This window comes from Oncorhynchus mykiss, chromosome 1 (genome assembly GCF_013265735.2).
Source record: "Oncorhynchus mykiss isolate Arlee chromosome 1, USDA_OmykA_1.1, whole genome shotgun sequence".
Lineage (NCBI taxonomy): Eukaryota > Metazoa > Chordata > Actinopteri > Salmoniformes > Salmonidae > Oncorhynchus > Oncorhynchus mykiss.
The window spans coordinates 40,789,495-40,815,006 of record NC_048565.1 but is presented as its reverse complement, the minus strand read 5'-3'; the positions used below and the strand labels follow the sequence as shown (position 1 = coordinate 40,815,006).

Below are 25,512 nucleotides of genomic sequence, written 5' to 3'. Positions count from 1 at the left end.
ATACACACACACAAAAAAACCTACTTTTTTAATTGGCTCTCCTAATAGATGACAACTTGCATCACTTCAGTTTATACAAAAATGAAATGTTTTGCATATGAATACATTTCATTGAAGGTCGCAACTGTTAAGGACTCACCTGACCTTTTTATAATGGAATAATACATTGTGAATAAATCTCACAGGTTCATGGGGGTCTTGCCTGGCTCATCCTGTAGTCCTACATGGGCTAGTAGACTATATTACTCACCCACCCCTGTCCTACCTGGGCTGACCACACAACCCCCTGTCCTCAACCTGTTTTAACGGTGCTAGACTACACTACCTATCCACCCCGGCTTTAGTAAATCCGCTTAATAACCCCAACTTTGTAACAAAAACAACCACTTCCTGCTTGCTCACGAGGGTCACCTAGCTGGATGATGTGCAGATTGAATCACTCGTCTTTCCAAAGAAAGGTTGGTCATTGATACCCAGTTGGTTGGATGTTGAGATGATTTAAACCAATCGCCTAATCTCTGACCCATTTGCTCAGCTCAACTCTGGTGTTCTTCTATGTGTTGTCTACCAGTGTTTACCTGTTTTCTTTCCCTTTCTTTTCTTCCACTTCTCCTCCTCACCCAATTCTCTCCATAATTTCCCCTTGCTTTAAGATCCAGAAACTGGAGGTAAAAAGCATTCCTTTTTTACTCTGCCCTTTGATTTCCTCACCAGTTTATGGATGAATCAATGTTTCCGTGACAATATGTTTTCAGGAATGTGATTTCTTTCTTTTAGGTGTCCCTGCTCCCTGTATGTTTGTTTGTTTGTGACTTCATACCAATTGTGATTCCTTGCTCGGCTCGCTCTTCGTTCTGTATGGATGCTCTGTAGCCTTGCTGTCTTTTCAAGAATGCCAAGTCGTGGCATGTGAATGCTTTTTTTAAGTATATCTTTTTTTATTTGAGCTTAAACCCCCGTCGCCTGTGGGTATGTGTAGTCCTCCTGAGTCTGGAGTGTTGACCACTCGACCAGAATCTGGCACATGGCATGTGAATGTTTCTCAGTAAAGTATCTCACATTGTTTTTGTGTGTGTGTTCCAGATGACCATCTCCCAGCTGAAGGCAGAGTTAGAGAAGGGACCTCAGGAGGCAGCTGTGTACACCCAGCAGATTCACCAACTCCAGAGCTCTCTGAACAACCTGCAGCAACAGAGCCAGGTAACACACAATTCCACAGACACACACTTTCACACAACTAATACTTCCCTGTAGTTTAATCAATGCTCCATCAGTCTGTGTCACCACCATCCCAAATTCAGGCAATTTGCCTCCCATTAAGACACTTTGCCATCTTTACAATCCTAACAATAGATGAAACACTACTCACACTTGCGCTTCCAACTATGGATGTGCCAGCTGAAATAGCAATATACACCCAGTCCCCAATTTGAGGTGACTGTAGTCATTTTAACATGCCTTACCAACTGCCCCTCGCTAAAACGTGGTAGCCTTGCCAGCCCATTCTCTAAGTCTCTTAACCCAGCCTCCTCACTTACCACCCTCTCCATCTCAATACTCTGCTGTCACCAGCCTGTGATGAGCTTTCATTGGCAACTTCGACATGTTGACAAAACACACACAACTAAACCAGCAGGGGGTTCGTCTCTGTAATACCCCTGCCATGGCAACCTGTCACTTTGGGCTAAAATACAACTGTAGGTAACCGCACCGATGTGCCCAGTGGGGCTTTCAACTTTAAGGGCCTTTGTTTTGGTTGCCAGATAGGGATTAGGCCCTCTGTGTCAGGCGTGTTGATCGTGCTGCCGGCACAGCTGCTGTCTGTTCCCCAAGTAAGTGTCTGGGAGAGAGGTGGGATAGCCCACCACGGAACCCCCACCCGGGCGCTCACTTGAAAAAAAGATTTTTCGCATTTTGAATTACCTTGTTAAATAAAAGATAAATAAATAAAAATAATGAAACGATTGTAGGATAAATAACTTGATTTTCTGGTTCCGGTGGCATCCATTAAAACGGGTGACTTTCAAAATCAAAAGTAACAGTCAGTATCTGGTGTGGCCACCAGCTGCATTAAGTACTGCAGTGCATCTCCTCCTCATGGACTGCAACAGATTTGCCAGTTCTTGCTGTGGGATGTTACCCCACTCTTCCAACAAGTCACCTGCAAGTTCCCAGACATTTCTGGGGGGAATGGCCCTAGCCCTCACCCTCCGATCCAACAGGTCCCAGACGTGCTCAATGGGATTGAGGTCCGGGCTCTTCGCTGGCCATGGCAGAACACTGACATTCCTGTCTTGCAGGAAATCATGCACAGAATGAGCAGTATGTCTGGTGGCATTGTCATGTTGGAGGGTCATGTCAGGATGAGTCTGCAGGAAGGGTACCGCATGAGGGAGGAGGATGTCTTCCCTGTAACGCACAGCGTTGAGATTGCCTGCAATAACAACAAGCTCAGTCCGATGATGCTGTGACACACCACCCCAGACCATGACGGACCCTCCACCTCCAAACCACTCCCGCTCCAGAGTGAAGGCCTCGGTGTAACGCTCATTCCTTCGACGATAAACGCAAATCTGACCATCAACCCTGGTGAGACAAAACCGCGACTCGTCAGTGAAGAGCACTTTTTGCCAGTCTTGTCTGGTCCAGCAATGGTGGGTTTGTGCCCATAGGAGTTGTTGCCGGTGATATCTGGTGAAGACCTGCCTTTACAACAGGCCTACAAGCCCTCAGGCCAGCATCTGTCAGCCTATTGCGGACAGTCTGAGCACTGATGGAGGGATTGTGCGTTCCTGGTGTAACTTGGGCAGTTGTTGTTGTCATCCTTTCCCGCAGGTGTGATGTTCGAATGTATCGATCCTGTGCAGGTGTTGTTACAAGTGGCCTACCACTGCGAGGATGATCAGCTGTCCGCCCTGTCTCCCTGTAGTGCTGTCTTAGGCATCTCACAGTACGGACATTGCCATTTATTGCCTTGGCCACATCTGCAGTCCTCATGCCTTCTTGCAGCATGCCTAAGGCATGTTCACGCAGATGAGTAGGGACCCTGGGCATCTTTCTTTTAGTGTTTTTCAGAGTCAGTAGAAAGGCCTCTTTAGTGTCCTAAGTTTTCATAACTGTGACCTTAATACCCTTCTGTCTGTAAGCTGTTAGTGTCTTAGCGAGCGTTCCACAGGTGCATGTTCATTAATTGTTTATGGTTCCTTGAACAAGCAGTGTTTAAACCCTTTACAATGAAGATCTGTGAAGTTATTTGGATTTTTACGAATTATCTTTGAAAGACAGGGTCCTGAAAAATTGACATTTATTTTTTTGCTGAGTTTACATACACACACACACACACACCACACACACTGTTACAGGCTTTGGTGTTTGTCTTTTTACTCTCTATCCTAAGTTGTTGTCGGTCTTTCTTTTAGTTAGTCTTTAAAATAAAATTAAAAAATCTTACTAGTGGCTTTGCCAACATTCAGCGGGCACCCACATGGTGCCTTTCAGAACCCCTTACTAGTGGCTTTGCCAACATTCAGCGGGCACCCACATGGTGCCTTTCAGAACCCCTTCTGAACCCCTTTCTGTTTTGTTTGTTAGTTCCTTTTGTTGTGAACGACATTTTGAGTTTGTCTTCTGGGAATGTCTCACACACACACACACACACACGTTGAAAAATGTGCACTGTCCCTGTAAAAATAAAGTAAATAAACTTAAACAGCTCTAAAAGTATTGGGACACTGATACAACATTTGCACATAGTCCCCCCATTTTAGGGGACCAAAAGTATTGGGACAAATTCACTTGTTTTTTAAAGTAGTAAATAGTTAAGGACTTGGACCCATATTCATAGCACGCAATGACTACATCAAGCTTTGATGCATTTGCTGTTTGCTTTGGGTGTTTCAGATTATTTTGTGCCCAATAGAAATGAATGGTAAATAATGTATTGTGTCATTTTGGAGTCACTTTTATTGTAAATAAGAACAGAATATTTCTAAACACTTCTACATTAATGTGGATTCTACCACGATGATTAAGGATAATTCTGAATGAATTGCGACTGATGAGTGAGAGTTATACTGGGAAGGCATGTAGCATAGTGGTTAGAGCATTGGGCCAGTAACCCAAAGGTTGCTAGATCGAATCCCCGAGCTGACAAGGTAAAAATCTGTCATTCTGCCCCCGAACAAGACAGTTAACCCACAGTTCCTAAGCCGTCATTGTAAATAAGAATTTGTTCTTAACTGACTTGCCTAGTTAAATAAAGGTTAAATAGAAAATAAACAAATACACACAAATACAGTATCATACCCCCAAGACATGCTAGTTTCTGTAGAAATAAATCAGATCAAGTCTGAACTGTGCGATGCAGTATGGAGTTGTAGTTTCCAACAGGCCCAAATTCTTCATAGTTTAGCATAGAACATGCGGTAATTAACTACAATGACCATAATCCATTGCGTGCCAGCACTTGTCCAGTCTGTGCGGAGCAGAGACTGAGGAGTGAACCGTGATAGATTTTTTTAATAAAATAAAAAAATCAAACCGAAACCAAACTAATCGCTCAGCACTACTGACATCCAACCTGAGTTGCTAGGCGTGGTGGAAAACATGTTTTCCAGATGTGGTGGGTTGGACGGAGACATGTTGGGCAGGGGGGAATGGGATGGGGAGTCTGAGGTGTAGGCCCACCTCTATTTGTCTTTATATACCAATTTTATTATTACGAAATCCTGTTTGATCAATATGATGATTTCTGTGTGTATTTTTTTTATTTTGAGTCAGCCTGTTATATAAACTGAATATATTAATTTATATTTGACCTGTAATATTTGAATCCGGCCTATGATACAACCTCTCTCGATCTTTCCCCACTGTCATCCTCACCTATCTGTTCAAGGAAGTCAGAAAATACCTTTACAAATATTTATAAAATAAAAGATGGGAGGACAGAGGAAAGTTGAGTAGAAACAGAGAGAAGAGGTGGATACTGGATAGAGTGAAACAACGAGGGAGGGGAGGAAAAAGGTAGCGAAAGAAAATGATGCATAAAGACAGGAGACTGCGAGAAATCGGGGAGATATGAACCAAGGTTGAAACAAGGACATGGAAGGAGAGGGATGGATAGAGGGGTTGGAAGAAGTTGAAGAGGGAGTGATAGAGCCACTCATAAATGAGGCTCAGCTGCTGTGGGACCGGAGGGGAAAAAGATCCGTGTCTGGCATTTTCTATGTCCCAGTCATGTCCCCCAGTTACCAGCACTGTTGTTCACACCATTGTATTATATATCATTCCCCTTGTGCCAAGTTTACTACACACACACACACACACACACACACACACACACACACACACACACACACACACACACACACACACACACACACACACACAGACAGCCCGGCATTCAAGTTCCTGTCGTAAAACGTATTCCTCTGGAATGTAATTCCTGCCCCCTCTGCAGGTCTGTAGGGATGCAGTGTTCTTTTCAGAGGTTGAACGACCAATGTCACTATGATAAGTGAGAAGGTATCTGTACATTTTTGTTTTGTTTAACAGGAACTGAGCTTTTAATAAGAGTGCTGTTAAATTAATCCTAATTTTTTCACTTAAGTCAACATCTCCCAATGTCAAATATTTTAAGGAGCTGTGTGTATAACACTTTCCATTACATTTAGATTTTCTATTACACAGGGTTCTTACACCCTTTAGCAGATTGCCCCTCATGCTTATCCGTTCAGAGTATCCGTTTCTGTCTTTCAAAACATTCTGAAACACCAGTTCTCTTCACAACCTGTTAATATATGCCATTTAGCTGACTTTTATCCAAAGCAACTTACGTAACTTATGTTAGCGTATACATCTATGTGTTTGTGATGTTCTCTGCCAGAGTTGTATCCATGACCTTGGTGTTGCTAGCGCCATCGTCTTACCGACGGAGCTGCACAGGACCGTAATCACTAGCTAATCACTTTACCCCCTCTGGTTCCCTCCAGATGCTTTCAGAGAAGCTGCTGCGCAGGGAGAAGGAGTTTCAGGAGCTGGAGGAAGGCCTGAGGGCCGAGCAGGTCTCCAAGAAGACAGCCCAGGCCAGCCTGCACCAGAGGGAGCTGGAGGTGCAAGAGCTCCAGGCCCGGGCAGTGAGTGCCGAGGCCAGCCTGCAGAGAGCCCAGGCAGAGCTGGCGGAGCGGGGGGAGGAAGCTGAGAGGCTTCGAAGGGAGTTTGCTGAGCTGGAGGCCAAGCACAGGGAGGTGAAGACTGAGAGGAAGCAGCTGCAGCAGCAGAGGGAGGAGAGGGAGAGCCAGGGCCTGGCGCAGCAGAGTGAGGTCTGCCAGGTTAGTGAGTAACACATGCACACGGTCAGACACCAATAACCTACGTGTCAGACACTCACATGACTATAACCATACACACACACGCGCGCGCACAAATGAGAGAGGCGCACAGGCAAACTTGTGCACACACACAGGTCAGACACACAAATCTTTGCTTATCAATGATACTGTATATTAGGTATAAGCCTTCCTCTCTTCCTCCCGTCTTCTTCCCATCCTCTTCCTCCCCCTGTGTTGTAGCTGCATGCTAAGCTGCTGGAGGCGGAGCGGCAGTTGGGGGAGGTGCAGGGCCGTCTGAAGGAGCAGAGGCAGCTCTCTGGGGAGAAACTAAAGGACCGTGAGCAACAAGCCGCCGACCTGCAGATCAAACTGTCCCGCTCAGAGGAACAGGTAGGGACACCACATGAGTTCCGTATAGGATGGGTATAGACAGAATTACTGGAACGGACATTCCCATTTAAAGGGATACTTAGGGATTTTGGCAATGATCCTCAGAGGCAGATGAACTTGTGGATACCATTTGTATGTCTCTGTGTACAATATGAAGGAAGTTAGAGTTTTGCGAGCCAATGCTAACTAGCGTTAGCGCAATGACTGGAATTCTATGGATATCAAACCGCACACAGAGACATACAAATGGTATCCACAAGTTAATCTGAGTAGATAAAGGGCCTCATTGCCAAAATCCCCAAATATCCCTTTAAATCCATGTTCTCTGATGGGTGGACCAGCGGTCATATTGACCATGTAGTTCTCTGGGAGCGGTAGAGTTGAACAGAGACCGATACTGTTATATGATGGATATTGTTGCACAAGGTCCTTTATAGACTGGCCTGCCTATTAGAAGTTACTCTCTATAGGTGGGGGTTCAGAATGAGGCCATAAACAGAGCTACTGTATTGGGTTTGACCTCTGCATGTGTGTCTTGCTTTAGTTGAAGGAGAACAGCAGTAAGACATTGGACCTGCAGCACCAGCTAGAGAAAGCTAAGCAGCAACACCAGGAGCTCCAGGGCCTGCAGCAGAACACCAACACCAAGCTCAGAGAGGCACAGGTACTACCGGACATGTCAACGTAGCAGTTCCAGAAAAGTATTTTGTCAGTACAACTCACCTCTTTCACTGTGTGTATAGTAGAATCTATGTGAAGTGATGCTCAGCACCAGAAAACCCACCACGCATTAGTACAAGGTCGCATTTACTAGGGCACACCTTAGCAAAACGGAAAACAACATTTCTTGTTGGACAAGTCCATGTCGTCCCACCCTGTTTCAGTCTATTTCTTTTCCTGTCTGATGCTTAATGAACATGACTAAGGACTTCTGCTTAGAAAGTGCTTCGGACAACACGTTTGTTTGACTCTTCTCCCTCTGCCACTTTGTCCCTGTCCTGTTAGAATGACCTGGAGCAGGTGCTGCGTCAGATCGGGGACAAGGACCAGAAGATCCAGAACCTGGAGGCCCTGCTGCAGAAGACCAAGGACAGCGTGAGTCAGCTGGAGGCCGAGAGGGAGGACCTGGTGGCCAAGATTCAGGCCGGGGAGGGAGAGACGGCTGTGCTCAACCAGCTTCAGGAGAAGAACCACACACTACAGACGCAGGTAGGGCTGGGCGGTAAACCGTATTTGACTATATATGGTATTGATGCACGGACCGGTTTGGATATTTACTTTACCTCACATAACATTGTTTAAATGTTTGGTTTGACGTGTACACACACACAAAACAGAGCACACACGTAATGCAGTACGGTGATCCGTAGAAGTGTGTTGTTCAATTCATGTGCATAGGTGTAAATTCACCCAGTGTAGATACGTAGAGATTGCATGTGGATTACTGTTGCAGTGCTATTTGGGTTGTTAATTAGATTCATTCCGACATTTCTTAATTTCTTTAAACTTTTTGGATTATGTGTGTTGTTTTGTATTACTGCACTGTTGGAGCTAGAAAACACAAGCATTTCACTGCACCTGCGATAACGTCTGCAAATCTGTGTACCGAACCAATAAACTTTGATTTGCTTTGAGGTAGTGTTAACCACAGTAAAAACATACAGTGGCCTAATCATGATCTGAGAAACAACTAATTGTCTTGCTGTCTTTCTGTTTTGGGGGCTATAGGTCATACACCTGACAGACAAACTGAAGAACCAATCAGAGAGCCACAAGCAGGCCCAGGACAACCTCCACAAGCAGGTGCAGGAGCAGAAGACCCTTCTGCGGGCGGCACAGGACCAAGCCCAGGCTGTGGAGACCTCTATAAAGGAAGTGAACACCCAGCTGACCGAGAGCAGGGAGAAGGTGGCCCAACTGGACACGCAGGTAGGGTGAATGGACTGATGGATGGATAAATATTCTACCTCCCTCTTTACCCTTGACTGGAGAGAGGCACAGACAGAAGTGGCCAAGCTGGGGGTCGAACCCCCGTCGCCAGACGGTCATGTGAAAGAGTGTTAACCACCCAACCATAGCGTTAAGAGTTTACCACTCAGCCAGATTCTGGCACTAAAAAGTTGTTGTTGTTTCCCCAGTTGAAGGCTAAGATCGAGATGCTGCTGTCGGCCGAGGCAGCCAAGGCAACCCAGAGAGTAGACCTGGAGAACCACCTGGATACAGCCCAGCATGCACTACAGGACAAGCAGCAGGTCAGCCATAGTTTCTATGTCTGAGGTCAGCTCACTCATAGTACTGCAGGCTGAGATGGGTGACGTCAGCAGAATAGACTCATACTAGATGAACATCTGATCTACCACCATACTCCTTAGGCTAGCTAGTTAGCGCGGTGAGGACTAATTGCGTTTCATTCGGTGACGTCACTCGCTCTAAGACCTTGAAGTACTGTAGTTATTTCCCTTGCTCTGCAAGGGCCGCGGCTTTTGTGGAGCGATAAGTATCAATTCTTCAAGGGTGCCCAGGTAGGGGTGAGGAGAGAGACGGAAGAAGTACTGTTACACTAGGCCCCATTCCAATTCTTTAAAAGTAAATCCTTCCTTCCTTCCTTGAAGTAATCACTGATTAGACAGGACAGGGGAACGTCATGTGGTGGAGCCCTTGTGTTCTCCTGTCCAATCATGTCTAGTCAATGATTACTTCAATGAAAGAAGGATGCGCTTTTAGAGAATTTGAATGGGGCCCCCAGTAACCTCATCTCTTCTGTCCTTATAGGAGCTGAGTAAGAGCCTGGCGTGTGTGGAGGAGCAGGGCCGGAGGCTGCAGGCGAGACAGGAGCAGTGTGGCCAGCTGGAGGCCAGTCTGAAGGAGGTCAAAGACAAACTACTGATCTCAGAACAGCGCTTAGAGCAGCTGGAGGTGCGGGCCAAGGTCAGTTAAATGCACGCACTCACACACACATTCGATTTTTGTTTATTACGATATGAAGGGGTTTAGCTCATACACACATCTTGGAATCAGGGTTGTAGTAGAAAGTCCCTGTGAGGTCACTGAATTGTCTGTGTGTGTGTGTGTGTTCTTTGTGCGTGTATGACAGAAAGCGGAGGCGGAGGGGGTGGAGCTGCGTGCTGACAGGAAGCAGGCCCAGCAGGAAGTGCAGAAGCTCCAGAAGCAGGAGTCGGAGGTCAAGGGAAAGCTGAAGGAGCTGGGTTGCCTATTGGAGACTGAGAAGTCTGGGTGAGAACTTACTTCACCTTCTTTATGCTGTCACAGTCAGGTTACCATGCTAATGGACACAACAGGGTCAAAGTTCATTCGGAAAGAATTCAGACCCCTTCATTTTCCCCTCCACATTTTGTCACTTTACAGCCTTATTCTAAACTGGATAAAAATGAAATCCTCATCAATCTACACACAATACCCCATAATGACAAAGCGAAAACAGGTTTTTAGAAAGTTTTTCGTATTAAAAATAAAAAACGGATACCTTATTTACATAAGTATTCAGACCCTTTGCTATGAGACTCAAAATTGAGCTCGGGTGCGTCCTGTTTCCATTGATCATCCTTGAGATGTTTCTACAATTTGATTGGAGTCCACCTGTGGTACATTACATTTATTGGAAATTATTTGGAAAGGTACACACCTGTCTATATAAGGTCCCACAGTTGACATTCCATGTCAGAGCAAAAACCAAGCCATGAGGTTCAAGGAATTGTCCGTAGAGCTCCGAAATAGGATTGTGTCGAGGCAGAGATCTGGGGAAGGGCACCAAAAAAGGTCTGCAGCATTTAAGGTCCCCAAGAACACAGTGGCCTCCATCTTTCTTAAATGGATGAAGTTTGGAACCACCAAGACTCTTCCTAGAGCTGGCCGCCCGGCCATTGCTGGGCAGAAGGGCCTTGGTCAGGGAGGTGACCAAAAACCTGATGGTCATTCTGACAGAGCTCTAGAGTTCCTCTGTGGAGATGGGAGATCCTTCCAGAAGGACAACCATCTCTGCAGCACTCCACCATTCATGCCCTTATGGTAGAGTGGCCAGACGGAAGCCACTCCTCAGTAAAGGGCACATGACAGCCCACTTGGAGTTTGCCAAAAGGCACCTAAAGGACTCTCATACCATGAGAAACAAGATTCACTGGTCTGATAAAACCAAGATTGAACTCTTTGGCCTGAATGCCAAGCGTCACATCTGGAGGAAACGTGACACCATCCCAACGGTGAAGCATGGTGGTGGCAGCATCATGCTGTGGGGATGTTTTTCAGCGGCAGGGACTGGGAGACTAGTCAGGATAGAGGTAAAGATGGACAGAGCAAAGTACGGAGAGATCCTTGAAAACCTGCTCCAGAGCACTCAGGACCTTAGACTGGGGTAAAGGTTCACCTTCCAACAGGACAACGACCCTAACCACACAACCAAGACAACGCAGGAGTGGCTTCGGGACAAGTCTCTGAAAGTCCCTGAGTGGCCCAGCCAGAGCCCGGACTTGAACCCGATCGAACATCTCGGGAGAGACCTGAAAATACAGTGCCTTGCGAAAGTATTCGGCCCCCTTGAACTTTGCAACCTTTTGCCACATTTCAGGCTTCAAACATAAAGATATAAAACTGTATTTTTTTGTGAAGAATCAACAACAAGCGAAACACAATCATGAAGTGGAACGACATTTATTGGATATTTCAAACTTTTTTAACAAATCAAAAACTGAAAAATTGGGCGTGCAACATTATTCAGCCCCCTTAAGTTAATACTTTGTAGCGCCACCTTTTGCTGCGATTACAGCTGTAAGTCGCTTGGGGTATGTCTCTATCAGTTTTGCACATCGAGAGACTGACATTTTTTCCCATTCCTCCTTGCAAAACAGCTCGAGCTCAGTGAGGTTGTATGGAGAGCATTTGTGAACAGCAGTTTTCAGTTCTTTCCACAGATTCTCGATTGGATTCAGGTCTGGACTTTGACTCGGCCATTCTAACACCTGGATATGTTTATTTTTGAACCATTCCATTGTAGATTTTGCTTTATGTTTTGGATCATTGTCTTGTTGGAAGACAAATCTCCATCCCAGTCTCAGGTCTTTTGCAGACTCCAGGTTTTCTTCCAGAATGGTCCTGTATTTGGCTCCATCCATCTTCCCATCAATTTTAACCATCTTCCCTGTCCCTGCTGAAGAAAAGCAGGCCCAAACCATGATGCAGCCACCACCATGTTTGACAGTGGGGATGGTGTGTTCAGCTGTGTTGCTTTTACGCCAAACATAACGTTTCGCATTGTTGCCAAAAAGTTCAATTTTGGTTTCATCTGACCAGATGTTTGGTGTGGCTTGTGGCAAACTTTAAACAACACTTTTTATGGATATCTTTAAGAAATGGCTTTCTTCTTGCCACTCTTCCATAAAGGCCAGATTTGTGCAATATACGACTGATTGTTGTCCTATGGACAGAGTCTCCCACCTCAGCTGTAGATCTCTGCAGTTCATCCAGAGTGATCATGGGCCTCTTGGCTGCATCTCTGATCAGTCTTCTCCTTGTATGAGCTGAAAGTTTAGAGGGACGGCCAGGTCTTGGTAGATTTGCAGTGGTCTGATACTCCTTCCATTTCAATATTATCGCTTGCACAGTGCTCCTTGGGATGTTTAAAGCTTGGGAAATCTTTTTGTATCCAAATCCGGCTTTAAACTTCTTCACAACAGTATCTCGGACCTGCCTGGTGTGTTCCTTGTTCTTCATGATGCTCTCTGCGCTTTTAACGGACCTGTGAGACTATCACAGTGCAGGTGCATTTATACGGAGACTTGATTACACACAGGTGGATTGTATTTATCATCATTAGTCATTTAGGTCAACATTGGATCATTCAGAGATCCTCACTGAACTTCTGGAGAGAGTTTGCTGCACTGAAAGTAAAGGGGCTGAATAATTTTGCACGCCCAATTTTTCAGTTTTTGATTTGTTAAAAAAGTTTGAAATATCCAATAAATATCGTTCCACTTCATGATTGTGTCCCACTTGTTGTTGATTCTTCACAAAAAAATACAGTTTTATATCTTTATGTTTGAAGCCTGAAATGTGGCAAAAGGTCGCAAAGTTCAAGGGGGCCGAATACTTTCGCAAGGCACTGTAGCTGTTCAGCAACACTCCCATCCAACCTGACAGAGTTTGAGAGGATCTGCAGAGAAGAATAGGAGAAACTTCCCAAATACAGGTGTGCCAAGCTTGTAGCGTCATACCCAAGAAGACTTGAGGCAGTAATTGCTGCCAAAGGTACTTCAACAAAGTACTGAGTAAAGGGTCTGAATACTTATGTAAATGTGATATTTCAGTAAATTTTTTTATACATTTGTTAACATTTCTAAAGCTGTTTTTGCTTTGAGTAGATTGATGAGGGGGGAAAAAACAGTTGGAATCAATTTTAGAATAAGGCTGTAAGGTAACAAAATGTGGGAAAGGTAAAGGGGTCTGAATACTTTTCGAAACTCGAACTGCACTGAATCATCTCCCGACGACAAGGAAAATGACCGTTGCAGCAGCAGTCTATAGACAGTCCGCCTGAGTATAAATTAAACGTGGTTCTGGCCATCGACTATAAACCAAGCTTATTTCCTTATTGTTAGTCATTGTACCACATCCAGTACTCTTTGTGACCGGTCTATGCTTCTCTCAGAGCTGCTGCGTTACAGGTGGAGCTGAAGAGAAAAACCTCCTCCCTGAGTGACACGCGACAGCAGCTGGAGCAATGTGAGCAGGAGAAGACCTCCCTCCAGGCCAACTTGGTCAAGCTAGCCCAGGAGGGGCAGGCGCAGCAGGCAGAGCTGGACAGGAAAGCCCAGGGCTTGGCCAGAGAGCTCCAGACGGCCCAGCAGGAGAAGGAGGCCCAGGGGAAAGAGCTGGTGGCGGTCAAGGATGGCCTGGCTAAGGCCTCCAAAGCCATGAAGGACAGCCAGAGCCAGCTGGACAAGGAGAGGAAGAGCAGCAAGGCAGTTCTGGAGGAGAAGGTGGGTTTAATGTGGTGTAGCGTGGTAGACCTCCATGTGGAAGGCACAGACAGCAATGTGAAGGAGTCAGGAAGCTACTTGGGTTACAGAGTGGGAATGCTAATATACCGTAGGATCAGTTTTGCCTTTTTAGATCATAATGAATAAGATTACATGACCGGATCCGAGATCCACACTCCTACTTTTTAATCGCCCTTTTCTTATAGAATTGTATTTGTCAGTGTTATCAGCAGAAGTCTCTTAGACTCTAGGCCAAATCCAACATTAAATATATCTGTGTTAATGTGAAAATGTCTTGAATGTGTTCCTGTTTTAGGAGAAGTCCCATGAGAAGGCCAGACGAGAGCTGCTGAAGGCCACAGAGGCCACCACAAAGGAGATGGCAGAGGTCAAAGGGCAGCTGGATAAGATCAGAGAGGTAAGAAGCCCATAGACATGACTACATGGTCCCATTCATTTTGCACCTGAGCTTGTCCAATAAGCAACCCTTCATTTTTGTTTCAGTTGCAAAATGTTTTGCTATGGTGTGCCCTAATGAACACGACCCAGATACCGATTGTCCATGCTCTCACAATGGGTTCTATTTTGTGTCTGCCTTTGCAGGTAGAAAAAGGGCTGAATATGCAGCTGACTGCATTAACAGAACAACACACCAAGACCCAGGAGGCCCTGAAAGAGAAGGAGAAGGGGGTGCAGCAGCTACAGGCACAGCTGACGACAGCCCAGGGGTCCTTCAGCCAGGAAAAGAAGAAGCTGGAAAGCCAAGTGACCGAGCTGCAAGGATCACATGCCAAGAAGGTAAGATGACATGCATGCATGCACACACATACACACACACACACACTTAATTCCATGTATTTTCCATGTTTTGGACTAAATGTGTGTTCCAGGCTGAGGAGGAGGGTCATCTGAGGGAACAGGTGTCAGGCCTCGGCCAGGATTTGAGCTCTGAGAGGACCAGGACCACTGAGCTGCAGGAGGTTCTAGAGCAGAGTCAGCTAGGCCTGGTCAAGCTGCAGTCTGACTACTATGGCAAGGAGTCAGAGTTGTCATCTCTCAGACAGGACCTCAAGGTGGGTGGGAGACCATGCAAGCATAGAAATATCCTTACTCGAACGAGAATCCACATTCAATTATATTTCAATGGAGGGAGGTTGGGGTCAGTGGGAGTTAAACAGGAAGAGTCATTGTGTGAGAAGAAAATATGTGAGAAGAAAAAGGCAGTTAAGAGGAATCAATGGAGATACCAGAGACCGTGTCAGACCGCATGTACATATTGATCATGAGCTGACTCACGTGTCTGCCTAATGGTCTACCAGGACACCGTAGGTGTAGGATCATATAAATCAAAGCCTTTTTGACATAATGCTAATCTAATTTGAAAGTGTGGTATGCTCATAAACCTGTTGAGTGTGTGTGTGACCCATGTTTTCTGTGTGTATGTACTGTATGTGACCCATGCCTGTGTATACTCTCTGTCCAGGCGTCTGAGGAGAGGCTGGCCCTGTCCCAGGAGGAGTTATCTGCTAACCGGATCCAGCTGACTGGTCTGGAGGGGCAGGTGCAGGAGGTAAAGGCTGCCAGGGCCTCCCTGGAGCAGGAGCTGGCTAAACGGGACCAGAAGCTTGGCCAGCAGGAGACGGCCCTCAAAGAGTTGCAGAAACAACAGGTTGATTTTATTCGCACACAGTACATGCAGACCCAGGGTCCTGCTCAAAGGTTCCCCTGTCCTTATAATCATATCGCTTATGAGATCCAGGAGGGAAGACATTATTGTTTCACTTGGGGGTATCCCATTTAGTTTTGTGTAATGAATCTCTTGTTATAATTGTTGTACATCTAATTCCAACCCATAGCCAGAACTAGGGTTGCAAAGCTACCGGTAATTTAGGTCATTAACAGAGACTGTCAATCTATCATCATTTTGGTAATTTATACTTTAACAACTTTTAAAATGTATTCATATATAGTCATCATTTTTCATATCGGTGTCTGTATTGTCCATGAGTTTCTGGTAGATGGATCATATGGTTCAAGAGAAAATAGCCTAATTAATAAAAAAAAGCATCTCATCAACAATGGCATTATTTTCCATTACCTCTGTAACCCACCAACAATACACTTCGTTCACAACTGCCACCAGTTTGGCACCAAGACATTGACAACAAATACATACTGACAAATAAGTGTGTAAAAAAAAACATAAGGGATATTTCATGCTGATTCCCTCATATTAAACAATGGTTTTCTATAAATTGATGGATTAAATATAGGATCATGTTTTACAGCTTTGCCATGACATTTTTTACATTTTAAAATCATATTTAATTCTTTCATATTTTACATGTGATGAGGCCAGAGAGCCGGCCAGAGATGATTTCAGACACGTGATAATCTGAAGTACCCAAAAGGGAATAAAATCCTTGAAAGATACTAAAATTCTGTTAGTTTAATGGGGAACTTAGAAACTTTTCAGTAATATACCCTCCCTTTGCAACCCTAGTCACAGCATCATGTTTTGGGGATTTTGATCAATCTCTGATGCCATCACCCCCCCTCCCCCACCTAGGGTGTGACCCAGGAGGAGCTGCAGAAGGAGAGGAGCAGAGCAGAGGAGCTGAGCCAGACTAAGGCTGCCCTGGAGAAGGACACAACCAGACTGAGCTCTGAGCTGAAGGCACTCGGGGAGAGGAGTGACAAGGTGAGGCCCTCCTTATGCTGATGCATTTATTAATCCCTTATTTTGCTTTACGGAGTGGTCCTTGATCTGGGATCATTGAACAGGTCACAGGTATAGTCACTCCATTGAGTGGAAAGGGGAGGGGTTGATTCTGAATTGAGCCAACTGAATACCATATCAACCCCTATCCTCCAGGTACTCCTATAGATCTAAGATGATTGGATAGGTGTTAGCAAAATGGCCACAATTCCACCTGACCTCTGAGGACAAGATGGAACTGCTATCATATTGCTTACACAAGTGGTCCCCAACCAGGGGTACTTGGCCTATCCATAGGGGGTACTCATGAGACCATAGGTCTACTGGTAAAATGCACATCGGTGGGTACTTCAGGGGTACACGGGGCAGAGCAGTTGGTGGTACAGTAACCAAAAAAGGTTGGGAACCTCTGGCTTACACCTATCCATTTCACCCTCTCCCCCCAGGAGTTGAGGGAGCTGCGGGAAGCCAAGCAACTGTTGATCCAGCAGAAGCTGGAGATGCAGGGCCGGGTGGAAGAGGTGCAGGCAGCCCTGGAGCAGGAGAAGACCCTGCACCAGGCCACCAGAAACAGTGTTACCCAGAGAGAGGAGAAGCTATGGGCAGAGACCCAGGAGATCCAGGCCCAGCTGGTACGCTGAGTCGCTCACCAACCTAATAATTCAGACCTTGACTTTTTCCACATTATGTTACGTTACAGCCTTATTCTAAAATGAATTAAATCGTTTTTTTCCCCTCAATCTACAAACAATGTCCCATAATGACAAAGCAAAAACAGGTTAAAAAAAATAAAAATAAAAAGAACTACAACTACACTGAAATATCACATTTACATAAGTATTCAGACCCTTTACTCAGTGCTTTGTTGAAGCACCTTTCGCAGCAATTACAGCCTTGAGTCTTCTTGGGTATGAAACTACAAGCTTGGCACACCTGTATTTGGGGAGTTTCTCCATTCTTCTCTGTAGATCCCCTCATACTCTGTCAGGTTGGATGGGAGTGTTGCTGCACAGCTATTTTCAGGTCTCTCCAGAGATGTTCGCTCTGGTTCAAGTCCGGGCTCTGTCTGGGCCACTCAAGGACTTTCAGAGACCTGTCCCGAAGCCACTCCTGTGTTGTGTGCTTAGGGTCGTTGTCCTGTTGGAAGGTGAAACTTGGACCCAGTCTGAGGTCCTGAGTGCTGTGGAGTAGGTTTTCATCAAGGATCTCTCTGTACTTTGCTCCGTTCAACTTTCCCTCTATCCTGACTAGTCTCCCAGTCCCTGCCGCTGAAAAACATCCCCACAGCATGATGCTGCCACCACCATGCTTCACCGTAGGGATGGTGCCAGGTTTCCTCCAGATGTGAAACTTGGCATTCAGGCCAAAGAGTTCAATCTTGGTTTTATCAGACCAGAGAATCTGGTTTCTCATGGTCTGAGAGTCCTTTAGATGCCTTTTGGAAAGCTCCAAGCGGCTGTCATGTGCCTTTTACTGAGGAGTGGCTTCCGTCTGGCCGCTCTACCATAAAGGCCTGATTGGTGGAGTGCTGCAGAGATGTTGTCCTTCCAGAAGGTTCTCCCATCTCCACAGATGAACTCTGGAGCTCTGTCAGAGTGACCATTGGGTTCTTGGTCACCTCCCCAACCAAGGCCCTTCTCCCCGATTGCTCATTTTGGCCGGGCGGAAGAGTCTTGGTGGTTCCAAACTTCTTCCATTTAAGAATGATGGAGGCCACTGTGTTCTTGGGGACCTTAAATGCTGCAGAATTCTTTTGCTACCCTTCCCCAGATCTGTGCCTCAACACACAACCCTGTCCGTACCGGAGCGTATTTGAAAATTCCTTTGACCTCATGGTTTGGTTTTTACTCTGACTTGCACTGTCAACTGTGGGACCTTTATATAGACAGGTGAGTGCCTTTCCAAATCATGTCCAATCAATTGAATTTACAACAGGTGGTAAATCAAGTTGCAGAAACATCTCAAAGATGATCAATGGAAACAGGATGCACCTGAGCTCAACTTCAGGTCTCATTGCAAAGGGTCTGAATGCATATCTAAATAAAGTATTTGTTTTACATTTTTAATACATTTGCAAAAATATCTAAAAACAGTTTTTGCTTTGTCATTATTGGGTATTGTGTAGATTGATGAGCAAAAAATGAATTGAATCAAATTTAGAATAAGGCTGTAAGGTAACAAAATGTGGAAAAAGTAAAGGGGTCTGAATACTTTCTGAATGCACTGTACATGAGATGATTTACATTTTAATGCTATTGGCTGGTGGAAATGTATCATATGTACAGTCGCTCTACTAACAGAAAACACACACCAGCCCTTAGTGCTTTTACGTGCTGTGTTTCACTGTGTGATGGTGTCTTTTAGGTATCGTCACTCAGATGTGTTGTAGAGCTCCTGTAGGTGTGGCTTTTCTCCTCTAGACTTCTAAATACCCTGTTCTCCCTCCCTCGCCTCCCCAGGCGTCAGAGCGTAATGCTCATGAGGGGCAGGCGAAGCGGGGGGAGGAGGCGGAGGCGCGGCTGGGCCTGCAGGTGACGGCGCTCAACGAGAACGTGGCCACGCTGAAGAGGGAGTGGCAGGGGAGTCAGCGGCACTGCGGCGATCTGGAGAAGCAGACGGATGAACTGCGGGGCGAGATTGCCGTGCTGGAGGCCACCGTGCAGAACAACCAGGACGAGAGGCGTGCGCTGCTGGAGAGGTGAGAGAGAGGGTAGTGGGTGTGAAGTTGTCTCCAGAATTACTGTGTGGTGTGTTTATATCAGAAACTACCTTGAAGCAGGAAATCGCCTAGATCTACCCTTGTGGGTGTCTTCGAAACAAAAGGGCAAGTTGGCTGTTTTTTTTAAACATTTATTTAACTAGACAAGTCCGTTAAGAACAAATTCTTATTTCGAATGGCGGCCTGGGTGACAGTGGGTTTAACTGCCTTGTTCAGGGGCAGAACGACAGATTTTTACCTTGTCAGCTCGGGGATTCGATCCAGCAACCTTTCGGTTACCGGCCCAACACTCTAACCTCTAGGCATCCTGACACCTTGCAGGATAGGCTAATTGATTTCCGGTAGTTTGACTGCTAGAAGTCGTGCCGTCATTATAACCTCCCTGTGATGCAGTTAGAAGTTGCTTTGGAGGTGACTAGTGCTTTGATTTATTTTCTCTCGCTCTCCCTCTTTCCTCTTTTTCACTCCTCCCATGGTAGCTTTTAGCCGTCAACCATTTTGACTCTGTTATGGCTGTGTTTCAGGTGTGTGAAGGGTGAGGGGGAGATGGAGAAACTGCAGGCCAAAGTAGTGGAGATGAGGAGGAAACTGGATGATACGACAGCCGCCATGCAGGAGCTGGGCAGAGAAAACCAGTCACTACAGGTAACAATACAAGATACGTAACACCACGTTACGCACCTATTAGGACTTCAGATGCATCGTTCTTTATGACCTGTAGTCTTTATTAAGCACAATACGGAGTCCACATCCATGGAGTCCAATGACCAATCATTACGTAATTGTATTCATCTCATTTAATAGGCTGTTATCGAGTTATGGATGACACAATAGACCGCGCCGCCCTGCGGCTTTGAACTCTGTAGGACGAATAGCTCGTCAATAGAGCTGTGTGTGTTGGGAGTGTGCATGCGTGTTAGTGGAGCTTGTTTTCATGCTGTGCTCTAACCCCTCTCCTTGTCCCCGTCTGTAGATAAAGCAGTCACAGTCTCTGACCAGGAAGTGGGCAGAGGACCACGAGGTACAGAACTGCATGGACTGTGGGAAGGGCTTCTCTCTCGCCATTAGGAAGGTGAGTTGTATTACACGGCGGTCTGTTCATTTGGGTTGTGTTCATTAGGGCAGTTTTTTTGCAACAGGAATGTTTAGCAACAAAGAATTAATGTTTCTTATTGGACAAGTTCAGGTAGTCCCTCCCTGTTTCAGTTAATTTTCTTCTGTTTACTGCCTTATGAACACGACCATTGTAAATGTTGGAGGAGCCACAAAGGAATTCACAAAAGTGTTAACTGCTGTGCAGAGCCGTGGTTGAATGATAACGCTCCCAACACATGTACAAATCTCCTCACCAGTGACCGGTGTTCAATCCCCCTGTCCACCCTTCCCACTATTTCTCCCACTTACCTCGGTGTCTTTCTGATTTCCGAACTGTCTCAATAAAGTTCAAATACATAGAGAACAAAATAGTCGGCATAGCCTGACTGCCCATCCTCCTAACTGACTCTCTCTACTCCCAACTCTGACTCCCCCTTGCAGCACCACTGCAGACACTGTGGCAACATCTTCTGTGCAGAGTGCTCCGCCAAGAACGCCCTCATACCCTCATCCAAGAAGCCTGTGCGGGTTTGTGAAACATGCTTCGAAGATCTCCAGGCCTGACACCCCTCTTCCCCCCACCCCCTCCCCCCAGTAGCCCAGCAACGGCATGTCTCATGATGTCCATTTTCTATGTGCATTCATCTGGACTGAGGAACCAACACCAGTCTCTCTGTGAACCCCATTGGACCATGTGAAGCAAACATACCTACTGAGCTTTGGAGAGGAGTAACCTGGTGATGGGAGTGCAGAAGAAGTGGCCAGTCAACATGGTGGCCGATGTGGGTTCAGCAGGTATCTCGACGTCACACAAGAAGATGGGAACATAATGGAAGAAGCACTGCAGACATTTCTGAGCTATGTGATGGAATAGGCCGCATCTGTATAGTGCCTTTGCTGCTCCTGACCTGAAGTCGACATGTCAGTCGGTCAGACAGAGTATGGTAACAGGGAGAGCTCAACAGCAACATCCATTACACCACACATCTAGCTAGAACGGCGGCCATCTTGGTTTGGCATTGTTTTCATCTTGAGCATTAACAAGACAGTTGACTGTAAGTTGGGTCTTGAAGGGTTGTACCGACTAACGGGTTAAGTTAACGAAAGGATATAGTTACCTTGAAAGGTGGAAAGCAGTGGTTATTTGTTTTAGAAGTATTTTGTTCACGACCAAAGAATGTCTAACTGGAGGAGTCCAACAGTCCTGAGAGATGGCCATGATATGAAGCTAAATGGAAAGCCTGGATTTTTCATACCTTTATTTCTTTTCAATGACTTTTTAAATCTAGCTGAAAGCTTTGACTCATAAGGTCATACATTTTATCAAGAATTCAGACATGCTTGATATACATCCGAATGTTTTATTTTTTTTCAATGCTGCTCATCTATCTACAAAACGGAAGAACTTTTGTTTTTCACTGTCCACGTGGTTGGTTGCATGTGCTTTTTCTGTCGCCTGTATCCCATTCAACATCCTGACTACTGCAGGGGCTGTGTGTGCTCTGCTTTGAAGCAGCAGCAATAACTGTCCACGTGTATCTGGTGTGTGTGTGTGTATATGTGGTGCTTTAGGAATGAATGTGTATCAGTATGTGTAGGGGCTGCAGTGTTGTCAGTCTGCATGGTGACTGTTTAAACCTTCTCTTAAGACACTTTTGTCCATGTCGGTGTTGATTTACACTAATTGCTAACTCTTTACAACCCGTCAAAAACAGCACTGATAACACTTTTAAAAAATCTGGTCCTCATTCAAGTATTTTTTTGGGTGATTCTCATGAAACTAGTCATCTGTAGCAAATATCAACTATCATTCTGAAGACAAAGTCCAGTTTTTGGCAGTCTTATTTGAAATAAAGTTTTCACCCCAAATTCATCTGTATTCAATTCTGAGGTAATTTTATGCTAGTTGAAGTGGACATGTCTCATTACCATAACACTTTCAAGTTTCTGTAAAAACTCAAATGTTTTTAAATAAACTTTTATTCACTCATGATGCATCATCTTGAGCAGGGTTTCCCAAAGTCGGTCCTGGGGCCACCCCCCGGGTGCACGTTTTGGTTTTTGTCCTAGCACTATACAGCTGATTGAAATAATCAAAGCAAACGAGCTCCCAGAGGCCCCAGGACCGACTTTTGTCCCCACTTGGTCTTCTCATTACTGATTTGGCTAAAAAGCTCAAATTGGGAAAAATCAGAACCATTACCTTAAACATGGAGGCATGAATGGGCTTTAGTGATGTGGTCAATTGTTTGCTGACTCATAATGGCTGTCTCCTATTATTTGCAGATTGAGGTAAGGGCCTCTCATTACCAAAACAAATGTCTCAATAAATGTGGGGTGTAAAAACCCTGTTTAAATTACTTTTAAGCCACGATCATCCGTTTGTGTTTCAGCAAAGAGCAACCCCACCACAAAGGAGAATATCCCCAATTTTGACATGTGTACCTGTTTTTCACACTAACCTATACTGTTCAATATCCCAAGACAGTTGTCGTTCCACGTATTTAGATGCTTTATAGGCATATTATGTTATGCCGTTTGCCCATAGGATCCCATTCATTCCAGAAATACATCTTTAATAAAATGTACAACCACAAATATCCACGTCCTAATACACCAATATTACCTGTAAAGACCTTGGAGAAGTCTTTTTTTGCAGTTACGTTTAAGTCCGCTTTTGAAAATACATGCATATAATTACAGTACTTATACTGAAATAAGTGCTATTTTAGTCCATCACACTAAAATCAGTGATTTTAGTCCTATGCAAGGATTATTTGGGATTAACAAATGATGAAACTGATTTGTTGGGTTACTGAATCTCTGGTAGAGATCAGTACAGGTTTTTCAATGGCAAATTATGCAACACTAATTTCCGAAACCTGCTCATCATTACCGTAACGCGGAAATATTAGGACACATTTATGCAATTGTGTCTTGATCTGATGTGTACGTAAATTAAATAAAACAATTTGAATGTATACATATGTTATTGATTCAAAAAGGTTGTTACTGTAATATTTCCCGAAATACATTTTAAATGTTTAACTCAGGCCTTTTCATTAGGGAAGCAATGTTAAAAATATTATAAATTGATTTGTTTTACTATTTGGGAGTTTAAAAAGTGTTGCGGTAATGAGAATTGTTGCATTGGTAGTTGTAAAACGCATTATCTGATCAAAAAACAAGACTAATTATGAGATAGGAAAGTACATATCCTAATCTCGGTGATCCAAGAGGACATTTATTTTTTAAATGTCAGTTTCATGAGAATGACCCTAAAAACAGTGCCTTCAGAAAGTATTCACACCCCTTGGGATTTTCCACATTTTGTTGTTATAAAGTGGGATTAAAATATTTATTTGTATTTTTTTGTCAACGATCTGTCAAAGTGGAAGTAAAATTCTAACGTATGTAAAAACAATTATGAAAAATAAAACTATCTTGATTACATAAGTAAAGAACCCTGAGTCAATACATGTTAGACTCACCTTTGTCAGCGATTTAAAGCTGTGAATCTTTCTGGGCAAGTCTCTACGAGTGTTAAACACCTGAATTGTAGAATATTTGCTCATTGTTCTTTTAAAAATGATTCAAGCTCTGTCAAGTTGGTTGTTGATCATTGCTAGACTGCCAATTTAAGTCAAAACTGTAACTAGGCCACACAGTAACACTCAATGTCGTCTTGGTAAGGAACTCTGTATATTTAGCCTGGTGTTTTAGGTTATCGTCCTGCTGAAAGGTGAATGTCTTCCAGTGTCTGTTGGAAAGCTTTGCCGAAGATTAGCATACCCATAACTTGATGCAGCCACCACCATGCTTGAAAATACTCAGTGATGCATTGTTTGATTTGCGCCGAACATAACTTTGTCCTGATTACAAAGTGTTAATTTATTTGCCACATTTTTTAGCAGTTTTACTTAAGTCCCTTATTGCAAAACAGGATGCATGTTTTGGAATATATTTATTCTGTACAGGCTTCCTTTTCACTCTGTCATTCAGGTTAGTATTGTGGAGTAACTGCAATGTGGTTGATCCATCCTCAGTTTATCACAGCCATTAAACTCACTGTTTTAAATTCACTTTCCTTCCTCTCCGGAAACAGAGTTAGACCCGTATCTCTGTAGTGACGGGGTGTATTGATGCACCATCCAAAGTGGAATTCATAACTTCACCATACTCAACGGAATATTCAATGTCGGCTTTATTTTTTACCCATCTACCAAATAGGTGTCCTTTATTGCGAGGCATTGGAAAACCTCCCTGGTCTTTGTGGTTGAATCTGTGTTTGAAATTCACTGCTCAACTGGGGTCCTCACTGATAATTGTATGTGTGGGGTACAGAGATGAGGTAGTCATTCAAAAAGTGTTAAACACATTGTACACAGAGACCATGCAACTTATGTAAATGGTTAAGCACATTTTTACTCAACTTATTTAGGCTTGCCATAACAAAGGGGTTGAATACTTGACATTTCAGCTTGTAATTTTTAAAAACCTAATTCCACTTTGAAATGGTGGGGTATCGTGTGTAGGCCCGTGATTAACTCAATACATACATTTTAAATTTAGGCTGTAACACAATGTAGAAAGTCATGGTTTGTGAATATTTTCTGAAGGCACTGTACTGATTTGAACTGTTCCTGCACTGTCTGGTCAATCCACAGTAAATGATAAAGGCTCTTAGTTGAAAGACTGCCATGTTATTGTGAGTGACTTGGTCAGCCGTCTGGCTTCTGGTTTGCTGTATGTCTCCATGTCTGGCTAGCAGATGGGCTGGCTGTCCATCTAGCTCAGGGTTTCCCAATCCCCCCCCGGACTGTGTCTGCCTAGCTGTGTCTGCCTAGCTGTGTCTGGCTAGCTGTGTCTGCCTAGATGTGTCTGCCTAGATGTGTCTGCCTAGATGTGTCTGGCTAGCTGTGTCTGCCTAGATGTGTCTGGCTAGCTGTGTCTGCCTAGATGTGTCTGGCTAGCGGTCTTTGAAGGCCTGAACACCTTTTTCTTTCAATGCCAGTCCTCCCTCTACTCTGGGTTCAAGAGGTCATTCTCAAACACTTGGCATTGTACCATATCATTTTGATCAAGTAGACTCCTGTGTCGTTAGCATCCATTTCTGCATTACATTGGTTTAGTCTACCTCAGATTGGCACTATGGTTAACCTGAAAGATTCTTCTTTCCCTGTTGTTCAGATCAGGTTTCCCAGCTTGCTGGATGCATTTAATATTGTGTTTGTCACGAAGGCCAAGAGATTTGCGGTCTAGGCTGCGCCT

The 25,512-nt window shown here is 44.7% G+C and overlaps 1 protein-coding gene across 2 annotated transcripts in view; it reads left to right on the top strand.

Annotated features, from left to right (window-relative positions):
• The window catches only part of eea1 (early endosome antigen 1), a 43,387-nt gene extending 18,450 nt beyond the window's left edge, over positions 1-24,937 (top strand). For both annotated transcript variants that reach the window (XM_021601186.2, XM_036977412.1), the window contains exons 10-29: positions 1,084-1,200; positions 5,991-6,329; positions 6,570-6,719; positions 7,264-7,383; positions 7,725-7,928; positions 8,448-8,648; positions 8,858-8,971; positions 9,492-9,647; positions 9,814-9,953; positions 13,378-13,708; positions 14,025-14,126; positions 14,312-14,506; positions 14,599-14,781; positions 15,192-15,377; positions 16,278-16,409; positions 16,874-17,059; positions 18,887-19,125; positions 19,671-19,791; positions 20,120-20,218; positions 20,683-24,937. In XM_021601186.2, the coding sequence (XP_021456861.2) occupies positions 1,084-1,200; positions 5,991-6,329; positions 6,570-6,719; positions 7,264-7,383; positions 7,725-7,928; positions 8,448-8,648; positions 8,858-8,971; positions 9,492-9,647; positions 9,814-9,953; positions 13,378-13,708; positions 14,025-14,126; positions 14,312-14,506; positions 14,599-14,781; positions 15,192-15,377; positions 16,278-16,409; positions 16,874-17,059; positions 18,887-19,125; positions 19,671-19,791; positions 20,120-20,218; positions 20,683-20,805 (3,438 nt within the window). In that variant the 3' untranslated portion in view covers positions 20,806-24,937. The remainder of the gene's footprint in view (positions 1-1,083; positions 1,201-5,990; positions 6,330-6,569; positions 6,720-7,263; positions 7,384-7,724; positions 7,929-8,447; positions 8,649-8,857; positions 8,972-9,491; positions 9,648-9,813; positions 9,954-13,377; positions 13,709-14,024; positions 14,127-14,311; positions 14,507-14,598; positions 14,782-15,191; positions 15,378-16,277; positions 16,410-16,873; positions 17,060-18,886; positions 19,126-19,670; positions 19,792-20,119; positions 20,219-20,682) is intronic.
• Positions 24,938-25,512: the final 575 nt, after the last annotated feature.